This window comes from Mastigoproctus giganteus, chromosome 7, assembly GCF_048544385.1.
Source record: "Mastigoproctus giganteus isolate SK-2022 chromosome 7, ASM4854438v1, whole genome shotgun sequence".
Classification (NCBI taxonomy): domain Eukaryota; kingdom Metazoa; phylum Arthropoda; class Arachnida; order Uropygi; family Thelyphonidae; genus Mastigoproctus; species Mastigoproctus giganteus.
In genome coordinates this window covers 93,913,797-93,935,629 of record NC_143581.1, presented here as the reverse complement: position 1 = coordinate 93,935,629, position 21,833 = coordinate 93,913,797, and the positions used below count along the sequence as shown (strand labels likewise).

The window sequence follows — 21,833 nt, the reverse complement described above, 5'->3', positions numbered from 1 at the left end:
TTTGCCCTCTACTAGCCTTTTCTTTCTCATACTCCAAATTGATGGCCCTAATCTTTTCCGTCATACTGCTGTAGATTAACTTGTAGCTGTTGTAGGCTTTAGTACTTTTTCATTGCTCTGTAGCTTTCCCATGCCATCTTTTTCTGCACTGCTAGACTGGCAGCTCTATGGATGTAAATTTGAGTCTAGAATGAATATTATTTATTATATATTATATTAAACGAATGTAAAGTGTCTTGGACAGTGCTACTATCTTTAATGACTAGAACATTGTCTAAATACCTCCTGTAGTATGTGATACGGGGTAGAAAAGGCGTCCAATGTATACGTTCAATCATTGAGAGATATGTCTCCGATATTAGGCTGCTCAAGCTTAATCTCATTGGCAAACCAAAAATTTGTTTGTATACTTTGTCTCGAAAGGTGATATAGTTGGCTTCAACTAAGAGTTTAATTAAGTGAAAAATTTCCTTAATAGGAAGCTTCTTATAATTAATCAGTATCGAGTTATTATTTAACATATCCCGAAGAATATCTATCTCTGTCTCTCGACGATTGAACGTATACATTTTACGTCTTTTCTATCCCGTATCACATACTATTGGAGGTATTTAGACAATGTTCTAGTCATTACCGAGTAGCACTATCCAAGACATTTTACATTGGAAAGGGAAAATATGGATACTAAGTCATTAAATTTTATAAATTTCACGCTTACTCAGGACACAAATAAAATCCAATTTAACATCTATCGTAAACCTACAAAAGATCGATTATCTTTAATCAATTTATCAATGCTTATAAATATTTGTCGACAGAATCTGCTTTTGGCTCAGAAATACAAATATTAACCAGCAGATTCTTAAACAGGGGTTACCCACTTGCTACAATAGACAGAATTAGGATACATGCTAAGGATAGAATACAAAAAAATATGCCAACCAACAATAGTAATATCAAAAAATATTTTATTTCTGTCCCATATGTTGAACAGTGGCACAAACAACTTAACAGATTCTTTAAAGATACCAAATATAAAATTGTGGCCAGGCCAATACGAAAATTACACACTATATTGAACAATGGCTAAGTCCTTTCCTCATTCGCAACAGATAAATTACCTGGTATACAACATTTCTTGTGGTGATTGCAACTTGTCTTATCAGGGTTCTATGTGGTTTCCTCTGAATTTTCCTGTTAATCAACATGCAGCTTCAGTTCTTGCTTCTTGTTCAGCAGCATCAGAATTAGCCTTTCATGCCGTTAATGAAAAACACTTTTTTATTTAATGAGGTCAAAATACTTAGTGTCCAAGTAATTATAAGAGGCTATTAATTGCAGAAACTGTAGAAATTAAATTACATGAGAATTCTGTTAATGTTCGCCGGCCATATCTAATCTCCGACTCGTCGTCCTTTACGCGCATGCACTAAGATAAATAATCGCTATTTAAGTTCCACGCTCGCCCCTATTCAGTAATTTTCATTCCTGTGATCACGACATATGGTCGTAAGCATTGTCGGCTTCAGGAAGTAAAATTGTTTTTTCGTTAAATTAATGTTTTACTTAATTTTTAATTGTGTTCATTTGATTTTGAATTATTGTTAATTATTTCTTATTGCAATGTAAGATTTTCGGTTTTTTTAATTGTTTTCGTTTTAATTTCTGGAGAGTATCATACGGAAGTGTTCTATGTATCAAATTGACGTAAACTTCTCTTATTCTTTTACAAATGAAATACTGAAGGCAGTGGATCTAACAATCCCAAAAAAACAATTAATAAATTCATGCATGCCAGAAAATATGGTGGGATGATGATGAATGCAGTAAAGCTAAAATAAGAAAGGAATAGAGCATGGAATATCTTCAGGAAGTACCCAACAACTGCAAACCTTATATACATCAAAAATGCTAGATCCGAGGCAAAAGGTGGAAGTGTTTTTCTTCTTCAACAAAGAACATGAGGACACACACACACACTATGCGCTAAAATACAAGGGGTGTATTTTAAACATCCATATGTCAACCTTCCTATACAGGTGGAAATGTGCAGGAATGTCAGCTACATCATCATACTCACACCAATTCCAGAAGCAAAAGAAAAAAAAAAAAAAAAACCCAAGAAATATCACTGCAACTTTTTAACAGTGCACAACACTTCAACCTTCCGTTTACATTGACAAAATTGTATTAAGATCTATCTACCACTAAGCATAATGCAGCACAACCTGATGGAATTCACTATATGATGATTTCTTATCTTACTGAGCCAACTCTCAAGTCTGTTTCTGTTCTATAACAGGATACTTATGGAACATGCATTTCCCAGACAAATGCCACCATGCTTTTATTCTACCCTACCCTTTCAAAAACCTGAACAGGACTCTACTACTCCACAAAACTACTGGCCCATTGCTCTGGCCAGCTCTATGAGCAAGAGCATGGTAAAAAGTATTAATTCTCAGTTGGCCTAGTACAATGTGACCTTCTCAATACCATGCAATGTGGGTTTCACGAAGGTAGCTCCACTCTGTAGGCACCTCCGTAGCCTGGTGGGTAGGAGCAGCAGTGCGTAGCACACACTTCTTGATTAGACCGGGGTTTGAGCCTTGTGACAACCAAATACGGAGGACGCAAAAAGGTCAGGGAATGACCACCGCATATCCCCCGAGCAATATGGCCTTAGTTGCTAATGCTCCTAAAAAGCCAAATAACAAACAAACAAACAAACAACAGCTCTACTCTGAATCTGCTGATTCAGTTGGAAATAGAAATTCACAATGCGTTTGTATTACGTGAACATCATGTTGTGAAACCATTCGATCTAGAAAAAGCCTTTGACACTCCCTGGTATACTGCAGGAACTATCTATACAACCTAGGATTGCAGGGTGGTCCCCCACTGTTCATCAGAAACCTGCACAAATTGACTTTTCAGGTTCAGCTTCATAACCATTTATCTTGTAAACTTATTCGCGGGGAAGGGTCCCTACAGGGCTCGTTACTTAGTGGCATTTTATTTATAAAAATGAACTTGATAATGCAGAACCTAACAAAAACAGTGTCTACCATTCTGTATGCAGATGGTGTCGGTATCTCCTACCCTTCCTCTAGTATGCAAATGGCAGAAAGGCAGTTGCAAGGAGCCATGGACTAGAAGTAGTGGCTTCTGCCTGTCATCTCAAGTGACTATTGGGATACACTTTTGTAATCTATCCAGACCCAGAATTCTGACTGGGCAATCAAGTAATTCGTATAGTTTCTAGTGTCCACTTCCTAGGTGGCAAAAAACTTAATTTCCTTGAACACGCAAAAAACACTCTGGATAGTGTGCCTGAAAAAAAACTGAACATCTTAAGAATGCTATCTGCCATAATGTGGAGGGCCAACAAATTTATACTGTTGCATCTATACCATGTGCAACTAGATTATAGTTCTATAGTCTGTAGCTCTGTCAGACCATGCACCATACGATGGCTGAATCCCATACATCGCAGTAGCCTTCGCCTTGCACTCTGTGTAGACCGTGCATCACAAATCCAGAATCTACATGCTAAAGCCAATGACCCTCCCTTACATGTGTTTATGCAGAGAGAGAGAGAGAGAGAGCCCTCTAGTAAGCTTTGCAGGACAACTAAATCGCCCAACTTGGAAAATCTATTTAAATCTGATTGAGGTGTATAAGACTGAATGTTTGAGCAAGCTCAGTGCTGTTGGGATCCTTCCTCTTGCTTAGATTATGCACTTGAGGGGGCATAAATTCAGATTGAAAGACAGTTGCAGAATAGATGTGTGGAAAATTGTCTTTAGGCTGTTGAAACAAATATTCCATCTGCCGTTGTGGAAGTTGATAGCTTAAATAGATTCAAGGAAGAACTGGACAAAGTTTTGGAACGAATGGGTGGGTGAAATGAGAAGTGAGTGTGTTTTTTTTTTTTTTTTTTGGCTGATGCTGTATAAGCTTGGTTTTTTTTCATCATATGCCATTACCAATGCTAATGGTTAGACAGCTGTATTCCACTGTACGTTATGAACTAAGAAGAATGTTGATTTTCAACTAGTACAGTGGCCTGAATAAAACTGGTGTGTGAGAGAGAGAGAGAAAACACAGCATTTTAATAAAACTTATTTATTTAGTTTTATTTTATTATTATTATTTTTTTTTTTTTTATGTTTAGCATTGATGAGCAGTTCATGTTCTGGTTTAAAAAAAAAAAAAATCTAAAACGGTTTAACTTTATTCCTGTATGTATGGGAGAGGTGCTCATAGACTGTTGATTGAAATATTGTATACAAGTATTTGATTTTTCATTTATTTATTTCTCCTTGTGATTTAATTTTTCTTTTTTTTTTTTTTTTTTTTTATTTTGTAAATAATTTTTTTTTTGCACTATAAGAAGTAATCTCTTCTTTAGTGTGTATGGGGGGGAAGCTATATGAATACTATAGGCTGTATTGGTATGCACTTAAGTAATACTAATATTGACACTAGAGTTAAACCAAGACACCATTGGATTCGGTACACAAAATACCTATAAGAAAGTTTAAATATAAATAAACTTTTTTTGTTACACAGTTTAATCATCCTTCATGGGTTTTAATTTCATCAGGTACCATTGTTTTAGAATATTTTTTCCAGGTCAGAGATGTCTTTCTGGTACTTGAGCTGTTTTTGCAAAACAGTGATTTTTAACATTCGCAGCAAGTGTGATCAGAAATTATTTTTCACTCTCTTTGGAACATTTTTTATTCCTTCTCATTTATTCGTAATCTTTTTACAGGAAGTCTAGTAAAAAAGGAATTCAAGAGTTAGGAAATAAAGGAGGTACAAATGCAAACGAAGTTACAGTAATTGGTTATTATTTTGATGGTGAATCAGTTCCATATTTGATAAAGTTGCCTGGCAAGAACATTACTTTACGACAGTTCAAGACTCTTCTAACCAAGAGAGGCAATTATAGGTGAGTCTTTAAATATAGATTTTTCTTTTCTTATTGTTTGAGCTGACTATAATTTTTTTTTAAGCCATAGTTTTATTAGTCATATGCAATTGTACTATCTGATATAGCCTGAAGATTTGCAAGTTTTCAGCTCTTTCTCACTCATTTTTCAAGAGGAGTGAAATTGCGATCATGCCACTAACTCCATACTTAAAACAGCTTTTAAGCACTTCATTATAGATTGTCATGATATACAGTTTTACCCCTAATTTTGTAACTTATGTGACAATTTCCTCTAAGAAGTTTATACATTATTCAGAGTTAATTGCAATTTTCATTGATTGAAGTGTTTTCCCAATCAGTTAATCTATATTTATTTACATACTGCAAAACAATAACATGGAGAACTGTGTATGATACATAATAAAGGGTATAAAGAGAAAGAGTGTAAGGCAATTGCTAGAGGAGCATGCGTGGGAAAGAAAGAATGATTACAGAGTTTTAAGTTGGAATATTACAGCAGCAATGGGGAGGAGGGAAAGAAGACTGACAGTTTATTTAAGATGCTACATAGCTTCTTTTAACTGGACAAATAGCATGAAGAATTGGAATACTTTTAACCATATCCCCGTCTGCTGGGATACGTACCAGCCCCAACTGGGTTCAGCAAGTTAATTCTATAATTTTTACTCTAATTACAGAGCTGAAACTCGCTATAGTTGGAGCGAGAACTGTTTTCTTCAATTTTCCCACTTAAATTTTCAAAACCTTCTATTGAATTTCACGCAAATGACAAAAATGTGACATCAAGTATGCAATTTTTTAGGCCTTTTCAATTAATTTTTTTACCCCCGCCCTAACCAGCCTAGAGCTTATGAAACCCGACACTTGATTCGTTTCTTGGTGTAAAGCGCGCGAATTTCTTTTTACGGAGAGGAGCAGTTCTGATAAACAACTCCGCGTGAATACGAGCGAAGCGTGGGAGGTATATATCACGTTACCAGTACAAATACATCGAGACGGTAAGGGAGAAGTGTAAATAAACAAAAGACGAACAGGAGCTACTGTTTTTGACATAAGAAGCAATAAAGCCATACAGTACCAATAACAGTTTATGGAAGGTGAACAGATCGTATATCCTATCTTCAACGTGTATTGCTCCTACGAACAGAAGATCAAGGAAATTCATCTGTTGGAAACGGGAAAAACTGGTGTAAAACTGATATTTCACTGCATTATACTGATATATTACAGATAACACTGCAATGCGCATTTGATAAAAAAAAAAAAAAAGTTCGCTTTATTGTAATTGTTTTTAGTAAACAATATCAGAACAGCAGTTTCCATCTTCTAACCAAATTTCGAGAAAATATTTCCACCCATAGCTGCGTTATAAACTTCTAAACTTCGAAACTGGTGCATCAAAAGAAAGAAAAACAAAATCATCCGCTATGAATTTCTTTCTTTCTTGAAATGTGTATTGTTCATATTTGTGAACTGCAATATTTGTAACAATACAAAGCTAACAGATTACAACTAACGGCTGCTCAAAAAGTATCGTTAGAAGATATTTGCTTGTTACGCTTTGATGTCATAATGTTAGAAAGTAAAAATGCGAAATATTGTTCTCTAAAACAATTGCAGTTTCGGCATCCTAGGATGAAGCTGACTTAGAGCTGCAATGCTGTTTTTTTTTATTATTATTTATTTTCTTTATTTATTTTTTGTTTTTGTATGGGCGGCTCCTAGAACAAAAGTTCATCTCGGCCTCGTTGCTCTGTTCAGTTTTTACGCATTGTCAGGGTAAGGCCAGTGTGTGTCGTGAAAAAAAAAAAAAAAATCATCCCGCTTAGGAATATCCCATGTTGGATGAAGACAGATGAAAAGGAAGGCAAGAGAGAGAGAAAAAAATTTTTCATCCCGCACTGGAGAAAGTGACAGGAAAGAAAAACTGTTTGTGAGCTTATGTGTGTGTTCTGTATTGTGATGTTGTATTTGGGCATTCTGGCTACCTGGAAGCAGCGATCACCTGGACGACTGCATGCCCTCCTCCCTGGGGAACTACTACTACTAGTAGTAGTAGTAGTGGCATGTGATGCAAGAAAGCAAGTGTATGAGCTTATGCAGCATCAGCCAAAAAAAAAAGTTCCCAGGGAGGAAAGAAAAACTTGTATAAGATAAAGAGAGGGAAGGAGAAAATAGGAGAAGCACTATCCCGGCCCAGGGAAGCCCCAATCCAGGATGGATTGCTAGAATAATACAAGAAAAAAAAAATAATAATAATATAATAAAATAAAATAAATAAATAATAATAAATAAAATAAATGAAAGTTAGCCCTCTAGACCTTTGACAATCTCTTGTCCTTCTGCCCACCAAAAGGGTATTTTTTATTTCTCTCTCTCTCTCTCTCTTTCTCTCCAGGGTCGGACTAGAAAGGGTGGACTCCCTCCCCTAAGGAGTTTTTTCCCCTCAAGTGAAAGAAGGGAATTGGAAATTTCATGAAAATGAACCCTGTTTTTCTTCATTCGGTGAACGGCTACTCTGTCAGCGCAAGAGAAGTGAAATTACATTTGCAGCTCAGAATGGAATTCAAACATTGAAACACATGACATTTTATGTTGAATTTTTCGGGCGTTGTGTGATAATGAAAATTCAATTTTTCTCTGGAAATTTTTTGATGATATCAAATGCATATCAAGGAAATATTGAAGTATTCAATAACAATTACTTACAATTTCCCAATCCCTCACTACGAGTAACGGATTGTTCTCACAATCTGTTACTAGCTGCGCATTTTTTTTTTTTCGTTTGTACACCAGTGAGATGCATGTGAAGTTCCTTCGATATCAGTTTTCGAAGTTTATAACGCAGCTACGAATAGAAATACTTTCTTGAAATTTCGTAAGAAGATCAAATATACATCCATGAAACTGCTGTTCCGATTTAGTCCTCTAGAAACAATTACAATAAAGCGAACTTTTTTTTTTTTATGAAATGCGCATTGTAGTGATCAGTTTTACGACAGTTTTTTTCTTTCTGCTTCCAGTAGATGAATTTCCTTGATTTTTTTTTTTTAGTAGATAATACATATTGAAGAAAGGAAATGCAATATTTTAGTTTTTCAAAACCAATTCGTTGCAATTCTTTCGTACAACAATTACGAAAAGCAATAAAGCTACTGTTGTGAGTGAGCCATGCAAATTAGTGTTCGCAAATAATGATGCTCAACTGTTTGTTTTCCACAAAAATTGTTTACAGTTTCATTTTCTCCTTGGATCACCTTAGTAACGCTAATGACGTAAGCTTGACCAGTCAATTATCTCTCTGCGTGCGTTGATTCGTTTTAGCCAGAGGCGCCGAGCTGACGCGCGAATTTTGAACTAATGAAGTAATGCGTTTTATTTTCAAAGCTTGGATCTTGTTTTGCCGACATCAAAAAATTTAATAAATTGAAATGTGATCGTACATTTTTGCTGTTTTAGAGTGAATTAATAGTTTTTGCTGAGCGCTAAAGGTAGGAAATCAAAGAATATACTTCTGTTTATGTATATTGAGAGTTTCAATTTGGAAAATTGAGTAGAAATTATGAAAATTATTAGTTTTTTTCGGGGGGAGCAACTTTCGAGTTAGGGTTAAAAATTAGACAAAAACAGGGCGGACCAGGCTCGGGTTAAAGCAGTAGCCCTAGAAGTCACAAGTGAATATATACCATTAATAATAAAAAAAAAAAAAAAAAAAAAAGTGGAACCTGATTAACATAAAGCTGCAAACTGTAACAATTTAAAATTTAACAGGTTAACTCTATTTAGTTAATAGAATTAACTCTATTCATGTTAACTTATTATGGAAATGTTCAATTTTTCATATCAGCAAAATTCAATAATGGGATATAATTAAGAAGAAATGATCACATTAATCAAATGAACAAAAAAAATAATAAAAATTATTTACAAACCATGTATAATATCACTCAAATTACTGTGCTGTGCAATACAGTAATTTGAATGACATTTGTTTTTGTACAAAAAGTCTTTTTTTTCCTGAATGGTATTGCCAATAATTTTCCTTGCCACATTGTTCCAAATTATATACTCTTTCTAGCATATTTTCTGTATCTGATAGAGTACCCAGAAAACAGTGCACATTTTATAATATTCAAAGAATATCCAAAGTGTACAACACTTCTTGTTATTGCCATTAATACTGTAGTTGTTGCTTTCTATTTGTACGGCGTGCAATGTATTGAGTACAATTTCTGCTGACACACTCAGAAGATACACAGCTGAAGATATTACATTCAAAAGGTTTATTTGTATTTTCCTCCACAATTAATCAGATGCTGATGATCAGTGGTATTTCACTGATAATTTAACATTCCAAGAACACTTTAAAATAGCAGGAATTTAAAAACTTCTATCACAGACATAAGCAGCTTTACAGAACCATCTGAATCACAACCTACCATTGCACTAATATATTCATTTGACTCCTTTGCCACCATAGATATCCTTGGTTGCATAGTTTTTTTTTTTGGAGAAGGCAAGTTCGAAGTTATCCAGTCTGATTATTAGACACCTTCCAGCCATCCATCCCGAAGGGAATTCAAAGTGTGGAGGCTGGGAAATGAATTCAGCTCAGACCTGAACTGACTTCCCAGCTCTGCAGTTAAGACTTTTTCATCAAAATAGGGCCAGAAATTGGACAGCCCTTCACCAATTCTTGTTTGAACCAAACGAGCAGCGTGAAATATAAATCTTTGTGCTTTACTATACATCAATGATTCTAATCCAATTTAGACTTGCTGTTCTCAAACATGGAAGTGGAAGGGTTTTTTTTTTTTTTTTTTCCCATGATTTTGTAATTGTTGACAAAGTTTGATTCAGAATACCATATTGCTTGCAGATATCTGTTTTTCAGGCAAAACTTGCATCAACCACTAACAGTAGTGCAAGTTCATTTTTAGGAATGGTTTTAAAATGGTTCTATATGGCTCTGTGAACTGGGAATGGCAAATACATTTCAGTTATGGAATATTTTTAAAGCAAAAATCACAGAAGCCATGAAAGTATACATACCTTTTAAGAAAATATTGCAGGAGGAGGATGCTGAAATGGATGACTGCGGAGCTGGCTGGTCAAATAGAGCAGAAAAGGGTAGCATGGGACAGTTACAGAGCAGTGAAAAGTACCGAAGCCTAAAACAGGTGCAAGCTGATCTGTAATAGTACCACAAATAAGGCCAGTGAGGCCAAGGCTGCATATGAGAAAGCAATGGCTAAGAGAGTGCAAAGAATGGGGATAAGGAATTTTTCATGTATATGAATACAAGAAAGAAAAAAGTGAATCAGATAGGACCCTTGTGCACTGGGTGTGGGAAAGCCTTAGACAACCCAGCTAATGTTGCAAATGAATTGAATGGGTACTTTGTATCTGTCTTTACTGATGAAAGACCTTTCATGCTGAGAAGAGGCTGTGTGAGTGAGACTGAGCCATATGAAATTAGTGATGTCATAATTACAGATGATTGTTTATTAGGAAAACTTTTGATCGTTAAGGCAAGTAAGGCTTGGAGTTGATGGCATATACCCTGTAGTTTTGAGGGAGAGTGTGAGGGAGTATATTGAACCACTGAGGTTAATTATGAGGGTATCATTGGAATCAGGGGAGATTCCTTTGGATTGGAGAAGTACCAATGTATTGGCAATACATAAAAGCAGTTCTAAGAGTGAAGTTGGTAACTATAGACAGGTTAGTCTGACTTCAGTGGTAGAAAAAATTTTAGAGGCAATAATTAATGCATCTCTTGGATTGTTATACTCCATCACACTACAAAAAAAAAAAATTGTTTCATTATCTATGTCAGGAGTTTCAATTTTTTTATAGTAAATATATTTTTTTGTTTAGAAAATGCGAAAATGATGAGTAAACACAAAAGAGTTGTGCTTTCAATAGAACAAAAACTTAAATTTTTAAAAGTTTGAAAATGGTGCATCCGTTAAATCTTTAATGAACCATTATAACGTTGGTGAACAAACTATACACACATCGCAAAAAATAAAAGGGGAGCTATTAGGTTTTGCGGGCACATCTGTAGCATTAAAGGCATGATTGTCAGAAAAACAATGAAACCAGTCTGCATACTGGGACCCCGACAAGACAATGGTGTTTTGGTTTAGCCAACAATTACATAAACCCATAATATAAAATATGTTAACTTATGTACATATATGCGTATAAAGAAGTACGCAAATGAAGAGTTACAAGCAATTACACCCATCCAACTCAGAGTCAACAACAGTTCTGAACAACATGCAAGACATATATATTCCATCTCTCTCTCTCTCTCTCTCTCTCTCTCTCTCTGCCTGTGCAGAGAGAGAGAGAGAGAGAGAGAGAGAGATGGAATCCTAAATCCCCTGACTTTCAAAGTGCAGTACTCAAAACTGTGAAAGAATTTTTCGTATTTCGATCCAGATTATCCAACATCTGGATTAAATGTAACTAGATTAGTGAGGATTTACTGTAATTATAAACCAAGGTATATATTATCTTATCATGACCATGGCCATGACCATGGTTTATGAAAGCAAAGTATTTTGATTAGCCACACGGTTTAGTGCAAGTTTGGCAAAATTTCTTGATAAATTATTTTATATTAAATTTGATAACATTTTCTATTTTGAATTTTGTGCATCTAAACTAAAATATATATATTTTTTATTTTATTTTATTTTTTTATGAAAACCCCAAACACAAAAGGTAATAGAACCTATGATACTTTGCATGGGTTGAAGGTTGAGATGATGAAAGAAGATACTTTTTAACATTAGACTTGAACTTCTGTAGATTGTAATTCTCAGGAAATACATATGAAGGAAGGTTGTTCCAGAAAATGGAAGCTAAATAAATAAATGAGGAAGAAGAAAAGTTGGTTCTGTGAGTTTGAAGTTGGACAGTAGAAGGATGTTGAGTTGTTGTGGCACATGTTTGGACTGCTTTGGAAGACACCGGGGGGAATTATAGAAGCCAATTCAAAAGAACAGTGCCCATGGAAGTATCTATAGAAAAGGCATGCAGCAGAAACAAAACCTATGAGACAGAGTGGAGAGACTATTAGAGATGAGTCGTTAATTGACCACAACTGCTCTCTTTTGGAATCTAGAAGCCTGAGAGAGGTTTTGGGGGGGCACTGCCACAGATGGGGCAACAATATTCCATGGTAGGACTGATTTGCAATTTGTATAGAGTGAACAGCTGTTTGGAAGAAAAGTAATGCCGAGAGTGAAACAGAAAACCCAATTTTCTAGATGCAGAAGCAGCAATATTTGTAATGCGCTCATGCCAAGAGAGATAAGTCAGCAAAATCCTCAATAGAGATATATGATCTTGACTAGAAATCAGAGTGTCGTCGAAGGTAAGCATAGGAGAAGGTTTCAAAGAGAGGAAGTGAAAGGGTTCCAAGTGGTTAGTGGAGTTGGGTGAACGATAGAGGCAACAGGTGAATTTGACAGAATGTGGTAGATTGATTTTAAACCAGAGAAGATCGAAAAGAGCAGATTCCAAATTACTAAATCTCTGACAGGGAATAACAAAACAGACGTATGCACAGGTATCGCCTTTGACACGAAAGGAATTATACAGCAAATAATTTGGACAACTGAGATAAGCAGTATTAAAATCAACCAATACCTAGGATTCTGTCAGAAAAAGTACATGGAGTTTTGCAAATTGTAAGTGGAAATGGAAATCAGTTGAAATTAGAACTGAGACCATGTATATTTGTGAATTGAACGAGAAAATTTGTAAAGGTGGTAAGGACATGTTGTGTGATGTAATGTAATTTTTGGATATGGTTTGCACATGGTAGGAATATACCCAGCTGCTTGACTTAACGTGGCCTAACAATGTCTTCCCCCCCCCACATGCACACTACTCGGACTCACTCCAGTTACTATCTGGCAGAGTAGAGATAGCGAGATTATACGCTTGCCGATCCGGAAGTCTCTTAGAGAGTTACCAATAGGTTCGGGCTAGTGTACTATCTAGCAGCCAGTGTGCAAACACTGTTTCAGAAATGTAAAGAAGCTTGAATCTCACCACGATGTCCGTCATAACCTCAAAAGCCATCAATGATACTGGATGATGGAGCTTTGCTCTAGAGACTAAACATGGGTTCCAGGCGCCTCCGTAGCCAGGTGGGAAGAAGCAGCAGTGCGTAACACACGCTTCTTGATTAGACCGGGGGTTCGAGCCCGTCACCACCAAATACGGAAAGGTCAGGGAATGACCATCGCATATTCCCGGAGCAATATGGTAGTTGCTAATGCTCCTAAAAAAAAACCAAATAACATGGGTTCCAGCACTTCAAATCTCCAATAAGCAACATAGTGGTAATTGCACGAGTTGATGAGCCATCATCTACCACCTAGTATTGCTTGGTAACACAAAGGGTTGGCATTCCTCTGTATGGTGTGAGTGCTGTGCCATTACCCATGCTTTCATTGGTTCGCACCTGGGTGGTCACCTCCAGTATACTGGGTGCAGTATTTCAGGACCTTCACACAGGGAAATACCCAGGGTTACCTACCATCTTGAAGGTGCAATTAGAGGATTTAGCTGTCACAGACTGACTGTACTTTGCTGAACACTTGACTTGAGTGTCATTTGAATATCAGTTCCATCATTGTTTTAGACTCCCAGTTAGCAAATACTGCTTGGCATATCTGAGACAGCCTCAAGAATACACATACACACATACAGGCAGTTCTCACTTTACGAGTTCTTTTCGTCAAGTATCAACAAAATCGAAAATGTGAACATTAATTGCAATAAATAAATGCTAAACATTCATAAATAACTCATTTAAAAACCACACAAATAGCTATATAATACAGTACTATTGTGCATGCATTTCTTTGTTCAGGCAAAGAATTCCATATTTTAGATGCAATCAAAATAACAAAATAAGCATGGGACAAAATTACAGAAAAAAACATGAAATGTGTCATCAGTCATGAAACTCTCATCAGTTTATTGATAACTTTGAAGGATTTCAAGAACCAGCAGAAATCATACAAAATGAAACAGAAGTGGTCATAAGTGTTGCTAACCAATTGCAGCTTGAGGTTTCTATAACTGACGTCACTGATTTGCTTCAAGTACACAATGGAGAGCTCGCACCAGCAGAAATCATACAAAATGAAACAGAAGTGGTCATAAGTGTTGCTAACCAATTGCAGCTTGAGGTTTCTATAACTGACGTCACTGATTTGCTTCAAGTACACAATGGAGAGCTCGCAAACGAAAGACCTCATTGAAATGGCAAAATGTGAAGCTGAGGAAGAAGATTTAACAGCTGAAATTCCTGTTTGTTCCTTCACTCTCAAGAGGCTTAAATGAAACTCTTCAATGCAGAAAAAGAAATTGAGATTTTTGAGTCAAAAGATTCAAATTTAAAGTGCACTAGAAACGTTGCTACAGATTTTAAAAAAAATTATGCATGCTATTATGAAATATATAAAGAAAAGAGAAGGCTGTCTTGGAAACAAACAACACTTGAAGCATTTTCAAAGAAGACTACTCCTTGTGCTTCCAACAAGTGCAGAGCCAACAATGAGTGATGAACTATCAACGTTACGAACAATCAATGAGCGTGCATTTAGTTGATGAAGAATAAACATTCTTTAACATTTGTATGACATCAACAATTTCTTTATGATTATAATTTGCTCAATTTTAAAGGCTGTTTTCACTCCTTTGGATAAATAAATCATTGTTTAAGCATAAACTATTTTTGTTGACCTTTATTTAACAATACTATGGTCAAATTTCATTGTTGAGAACGTAACCCGTTTTTTTATGGAAAATAAATTCCAGCTTTACAAGTACACACTGGGAACGAATTTACCCCAGGGGGCTCACATCTGGTGAGTATGGGCTTGGCACATCCAGGGTACTGAGCTGGATATCATCATTCTTCTCTTTCTTGGCGATTTCCTTCTACTTCTGGCTCTCTCTCTCTCTCTCTCTCTCTCTCTCTCTCTCTCATTTTTTTTATTTTTTTTAATGTTTTTTTTTTATGCCTGGTGCAGCATAAGCCTCAGGCTTCCTTGCACCATATGGCTAATAATAATAATAATAACTCAAAGTATTGAACTACCTGTATATATATAATTACAATAGTACTTGAACAGTGTTTAAATTAAAATAATGTACAGTAAAAGCTATACAATAGAGCCCTAGGGCCAGATTAATAGCATAAGAGCTATTAAGCTGTCAAGTGGACCTAATTTCAGCAAAGAAATTAAAAGCCCATAACTTTTAATCTGATATGAAATAATTGTAGTTTTCACCATTACAAAGAATAACATTGTACTACATAGATCACTAGTCATAAAACAAAATGCCTCTTGTTAAATAAAAAGTGTAATGTTATTGCTTGCCGTTACAAATTCACCAATTCAGGTTCAGTGTAATTATCTAATTAAGTATGTTAGTTAAACAATCTATCTTGACCTTTTAGAGAATTATGTGCAGAGGAAAAACAGAGGGATGTCAGGTGAATAGGATTGAATAGCCACCTTGGGCACGTGGATAACTCTGCTCAATTTTTTTTCTTGTGGGTTTGTTTATTTGGAGGATAGGTATTTTCAAAAAACAGTTCCTCTTAAAGCCAAGAATAATTGAAGCAATTTCTTCGATTTCAATGTCAGGAGGCCAAGTACGGCTTTGAATTCTTGGAGCTATAATGGGCTGTTCAAGTTTATTGATGTATATAAAAACTTTTTGAGCTATTATTTGTAAATGTGATAACAGTTACAAATAGTATAAATATATACCTGTTCAAGTTGGGAACTATTCTAATAATATAAGGTTTTTTTTTTTTTTTTTTGACGACTTGTATTTTCTGATGTTCTTCTGTTAAAATGTATTGGTTGGGTTTTTATGTATTGATATGAACGTTGTTTTTCTTTTCCTCTCCCAATATGTTTAGCAGATATTCAGACAGAAGTAACAGTCATGAAGTATATGGTTTTGTATGATTGACATGTTAGACCATATAGCTTGACATATTGAAGATCCCTTAATTTTGTTACATAGTAAACACAAATTTATATTGATATCTGCAAATAGTTGCTTTATTTTAGAGAATAACTAAAGACTTGCATCTGGTTGTCTTTGGCATCCTTTTAACAAAAGTTAACAGTACTCATCTCCTTCAAACAATTTTTGTTAGTATTCATTTGATGTGATTGTCCAGTCTTTGTGGCTGAATGAGCACCACCAATTATGGAAAACTATATTAAATACAGATAGTCCCCCCCTCTGTTGATGTTCTTTTACAGTCGGTTGCATAGTTGCAATGGTGTTAATTGGATGTGCCTGGTGGAGGATCGACCGGTTCTGCAGGTTCTTTAACCTTAGAAAAGAACTGCAGCAGTGACTTCTGTTGAGTCTTTCTCTCCTCTAACATATTGTAGTAGAACTTCAATATGTTAGTAACAGCATCTTTGAATGAAAGAGCTGTGTTCCCAGTCTGAATCATTATCACATAGTTTCACAGCCTGTTTGTATTTGTACCAAAGCTGATTAAAGTGTCTTTGTAGTGAGGGTCCTAATTGGCACAATCTCCTGCTCTTCCTTCTCCTCAGAATCCTGTTTAGCCAGTTGTGCAGCCAGCTCCTCTAAGTCCTCTTTTGAAAGAGGCTCACCATGGCTTTTGCAACAACTCACTGACAACATCGATGTCAACCTTGTCAAAGCCAACATCTTCAGCCACTGCTGAAACTGGCTCACTCTAAAAAAAAAGTGACACACCACATCAAGCCACAATTTCTTCCAAATGCCATTCATGCATGATTGCAACATTTCTTTCCAGGCTGCAGCAATGTTACTTATGGCCTTAAGGACGCCGTAGGATCTCCAGTAGTCCCTCACTGAATTAGATGCCTGCACTGCCTCGACAATCCCTTTGAAGGAAGGTCATACACAAATAGTATGCCTTGAGGGTCGCAGTAACGCCCTGATCCATTGGCTGCAACAGTGGGGGTGGCACATAAACGACCTTCACATTCATTCAGAACTTCATTCTTTAAGGTTAGCTGGATGTCCTGGAGCATTGTCGAGGACTGAAACAATGTTTTTGGGCAAGTTGTTTGCTTCAAAAAATTGGGCCACCTCTGGACAAAAGTATGAAGTGTACCATTCACTAAAAAGGATCTGGGTCACCCACGCTTCTTATTAGAATGCCAGAAAACAGGACGGAAAGTCTTCCCAATGCCCTTCGTAACACATGGATTCTCTGAATGGTACACCAACATCAACTTTAACTTGCCTGATGCATTACCATCCAGAAGTAATGTAAACCAATCTTTTCCAGGCTTCTTCTTCCAGTGCAGCCCCATTTCATCAATATTAAAGACCAAGCCTGGGGTGTATCAGCCTTCACCCATTAACTTTTGGAATATGGGATATTTCTCAGCACTTGCAGTGTCAGCCTAGCCGCCTCACCAGTAATTTTTACATTGTGAATTCTGGTCCGGTTTTTGAACCGGGGAAAACCAGCCCCTGCTAGCCATAAATGATTCAGTCCCTCCCAGTTCCTCATTCATTTCATTGAACAAGCTCCTAGCCTTGTCCATAACCACTGCTTGTATTACAGAAATGTTATTTTGGTTCATATTGTCTATCCACAGCACTAATATCTTCTCCATTGTCTCATTGAATAATTTGATCTAGAAACACTTACGTCAACACTTCCTGTATGTGACTGCTTGATCTTCTCAGCATTATTCATAATGGTTGTAACAGTGAAGGTGCTAAATTTAAGGTTTTGCACACTAATAATTTCCTGTTTTTAATTAGGCACAGCTCACAACACATACACACTGGCAGACGAGGAGAAAGCAACTGACGTTGATAGTAGCGCCATATAGGTACCGACTTCCCGTGCTGTGTTACGCTTGCGCTTTCAAATTTTTTATATATACAGTCGAACTTCCCTATAATGAATTCGATAAATCCAGCGAAAAAATTCGTTATAGAGAAATTTCGTTATACAGAGAATATCTTTTTTATTAGAAATTGTTATCTTATATGAAAATGAATCTACATTTATTTTTAATGTATTTTATTTCATACTTATTTAAATCACGTTTACACAATTTTCGTTTGCATAGTACAATTAAAAAATTTTCTGATTCTCAAAAAAACCTCACATTTGTTCAGAGCATTAAAAGCATTATCAGGAACATTTTCACAAAACTGTAGACCCATACAAACCGTTTTAAAAGCGTTAATCATTTCTTCGCGAGTTGGCTTTTCTAAGGGTTGTTCTGATGCATCTTCAGCATCATCATTAAATTTCTTCGTGATCATGGTCGTGTCTAACACTGTTCAGCAGTATTTCATCTTCATTTGGATGTTCTGCTGTGATCTACATAAACATAACTATCCAGTGTTATTTCATTTTCAATGTTTCCGGACAATTCTAATAATGTCCAATAGTTTTTCAGTTGTGAAAGGGGCAGTTCATCTTGTTTGTCCAGTCATTGTTCGATTTCTGTATTCAATGCAAATCCCGCTTTCGAAAAGCAATTTTGAATAGTGTATTCAGTGACATTGTTTGTCTAAACTTTTGCCAGTTCAAAGATGCAATCTCTAAATTTAATTGTAACCTCCAAGCTTCTATTTTCTGATAACGCATTGACAATCTTCATTATTATTCTCTTTCGATAATGAAATTTAAAATTTTTAATAATGCCTTGGTCCATTGGCGAGTTTTGACGTTATGTTTGGTAGTAAAAACAACAACTTTGCACTTTTAAGTTTGGCAGGATGTGCCGGATAGTTGTCAGTTACCAACACAATTTTCCTTTTTAATTTTTTTGTTATACACTTGTCTAGTTTTAATATCCATTCTTCAAAAATATCACTTGTCATCTATGCTTTTTTATTAAAGGTGTAGGCCTCTAAAACATCTTGGGTTTTTTTATATTCCAATGACTAAAAGTCTTAATTTTTCACTTCCTGTCATATTTGCTCAAACTAGCATAGTGATTCTTTCTTTGCTTTGTTTTCCGCCAAAACGTTTATTATCCTTAAAAGCAAGTGTTCTATTCGATAAACGTTTAAAAGAATAAACCCATTTCGTCAGCATTAAAAACATCCTTACACTCATATTCTTCCAAAATCTTCTTTAAGGTATTGTTCCTCCAACTGTTGCAATCTTCTTAGCTTACATTAACACTTTCTCCACAAATAACCCTTTCCACAATTCTGTGTTGCTTCTTAAATTTATCTAGCCACCCAGTGCTTGCATTAAATTCTGTATTTGCACAGTCCCTTGAAATGAAATTCCAAGGGACTGTGCAAATTTCAGAGCTTGTTGCTTAATTATTAGGCCCGATATTGGTATATTCTTTTCACGTATCATTTGCACCCATTTTAGAACAGCTTTATCAACATCTTCGTATATACACAAATTAATTCGTTTCTTGTCTGCTCCTCCTTCAATTGCATTTAAAATTGATTCTTGATTTTTTAAAATCGTAGATAAACTGCTTGCCGGTATGCCATATTTCTCCGCAACATCTTTTTTCATAAAACCCTGGTCAATATCATAACAATCTTTGCTTTATCATTAATACTTAAACACTTTCTTTTTGACATTGTTTCCACAATTGTAAAAATTACTGGACTGCAGTTCTTGCCGATACATACACTGCAAACTTTGCTGCGCTGGCCATATAGTGAATTGTTGGTACTGCCTACTCAATGATGTTCGCTTGCCAATTCAACAGTATCACGTGACCTTTCCTATCAATCACTTTGAAGAAATATACGACTTTGTGAATTTCTTTTATTCTGCTTTCATTCATATATACACGAAAGAAAATTTATGGATGATGTATGCTACTTATCAGAAAAAAAAATTCATGAAACCCATCTATTTGGAGTCCAGTTAGATGAGAACGGACATATCATATAATGATTGACAGGAAGGTCACGTGGTACAGTTGAGGTGAGAAGTGAATGTCACTCAGTAGGCGTTACTAAAAACCAACTATGGTAGCATTCTATGTATTGCCGCCGCAGCATGCTCAAGTTTACCGCAGCGAATTTCGTTTTCCCCTGAGCCAACATCAATTTACAAATCTGCTCTATTTATTGTAAAGTTTATGACCACTTTATTTCACTGTTAAAATGAAATCAAGACCCTCCTACGGGCGTCAATGGCTAAAAGGATGATTATTTAATTCCAGATGCTAATGCGCAATTTCGGAAGGAAGGAGGCAGTATATTTGAGCGACTGTTTAGCGGCAAATGCTTGAAAATCTTAAAATGCTTTTACTAATTTTTTTTAAAAATTCGTTAAATAGAAGTTCGTAATAGAGAAGTTCCACTGTGTGTGTGTGTGTGTGTGTGTGTGTGTGTGTGTGTGTGTGTGTGTGTATATATATATATATTTTTTTTTTTTTTTTTTTTTTGTCATTATTATTTTAAAAGGCCAATAATGTGAAATGGCATAATTGAAGCATCATAAAGTGGGGCTTACCTGTATATAACAAAAAATGTGTGTACTACATATATGTACTTCTTCATATTTTTTTTTTTTTTTTTTTTTTATATGGTAATATGACTGATAAGCATAGTAAATTCAATTTTCCATGTGAAATTGTTAAAATTGGCAGAAATGAACTTCTGGCTGAATTTTCTTGTGCAAATTTAAAAACTCCTGTTTTTAAAGTAGTTTTATTATTTTCATTCCTGTTCTAATGTAGTCAGTATTAATAGGTGTTAAATGTGCACAAGAACCATGAATTGCATTAGTTCATAGTCCTAAATGATAATTAAATTTATAGTCCTAAATGATAATTTAAAAAAAAATTAATCATATTTTTTTTAAAAAAATGTTTTAATTGATTTTTTGTTTTGTCTAGGTATTTCTTCAAGAAAGCAAGTGATGAGTTTGGAACAGGTGTGGTTTATGAAGAAATTAGTGATGATAATGAAATTCTTCCACTGTGGGAAGGAAAAATATTTGCTACAATTCAGTCAGTGGAATAATTTCTTATACCAGCTGCTTGCACATGAATTTGTATTTGAGCTGGCAGGGGGGGGTGCCTTTTGAACTAGTAATCAACTTAAAATGGTACAAATGTGCTTATAATACCCAGTGCCTGAATAGAAATTTGCACAAATGAACCTGTAAATATTATTATTTGTTAAATACTTGGTGTGCAAATTAGTTTTGCTTGATTAATTAGAGTGAAAGGGATATTTGGTGATGCTCAGTGAGCAGTGGCTTGTGAACCTCATGTTCACATGCTTATCATAATGACTTTGTATATATCTAGGACATTGTATTATTTTAATCATCTACAACTTTGCATTTTCTGAAGAATAACATCCATCCATGAAAAACTGCCTTTTAATTTTAATCAGAATATGTTCAGCTCATAGTTTTATATCTTACTTTATTTAACTTTTTTTTAATGTTTTGTCTACTAAACATGACGTATCTCATTAAGTCCCTGTTGTATACATTTTTCCCTACCCAAACAAAGTTAAAAGTTTATTTTTATGTGTAAAATCATTGAATAGTTTCCAAAGATTCATTCTCGTATAAGGCTAATTTTGTACACTTATTTTAAAAAAATTGCTATATAGTATCTTACTAAAATCTATGCCAACTGTATAGAAACTGTTATTTAAGGTTTAGATAAAACATATTTCAATTTTTAAGCTGTTGATGTATTTATTAAAGTTTTGTTGAATAATTAAAAAAAAAGTTGCGAGATTCATGAAGAGTATTTAGTATAAGTGTGGGATTTAGTATCCGATTTTTAAATGATATGCATATTAGGATCAAAAATTTCCAAGAATAAATTTG

General features: G+C 35.2%; 1 protein-coding gene across 1 annotated transcript in view; it reads left to right on the top strand.

The window, feature by feature from the left end:
* Axn (protein axin) overlaps positions 1-21,536 on the top strand; it is a 228,954-nt gene extending 207,418 nt beyond the window's left edge. Inside the window, exons 11-12 of the mRNA XM_090377779.1 lie at positions 4,781-4,960; positions 20,881-21,536. Of these exons, the coding sequence (XP_090233905.1) occupies positions 4,781-4,960; positions 20,881-21,007 (307 nt within the window). The 3' untranslated portion in view covers positions 21,008-21,536. The remainder of the gene's footprint in view (positions 1-4,780; positions 4,961-20,880) is intronic.
* Positions 21,537-21,833: the final 297 nt, after the last annotated feature.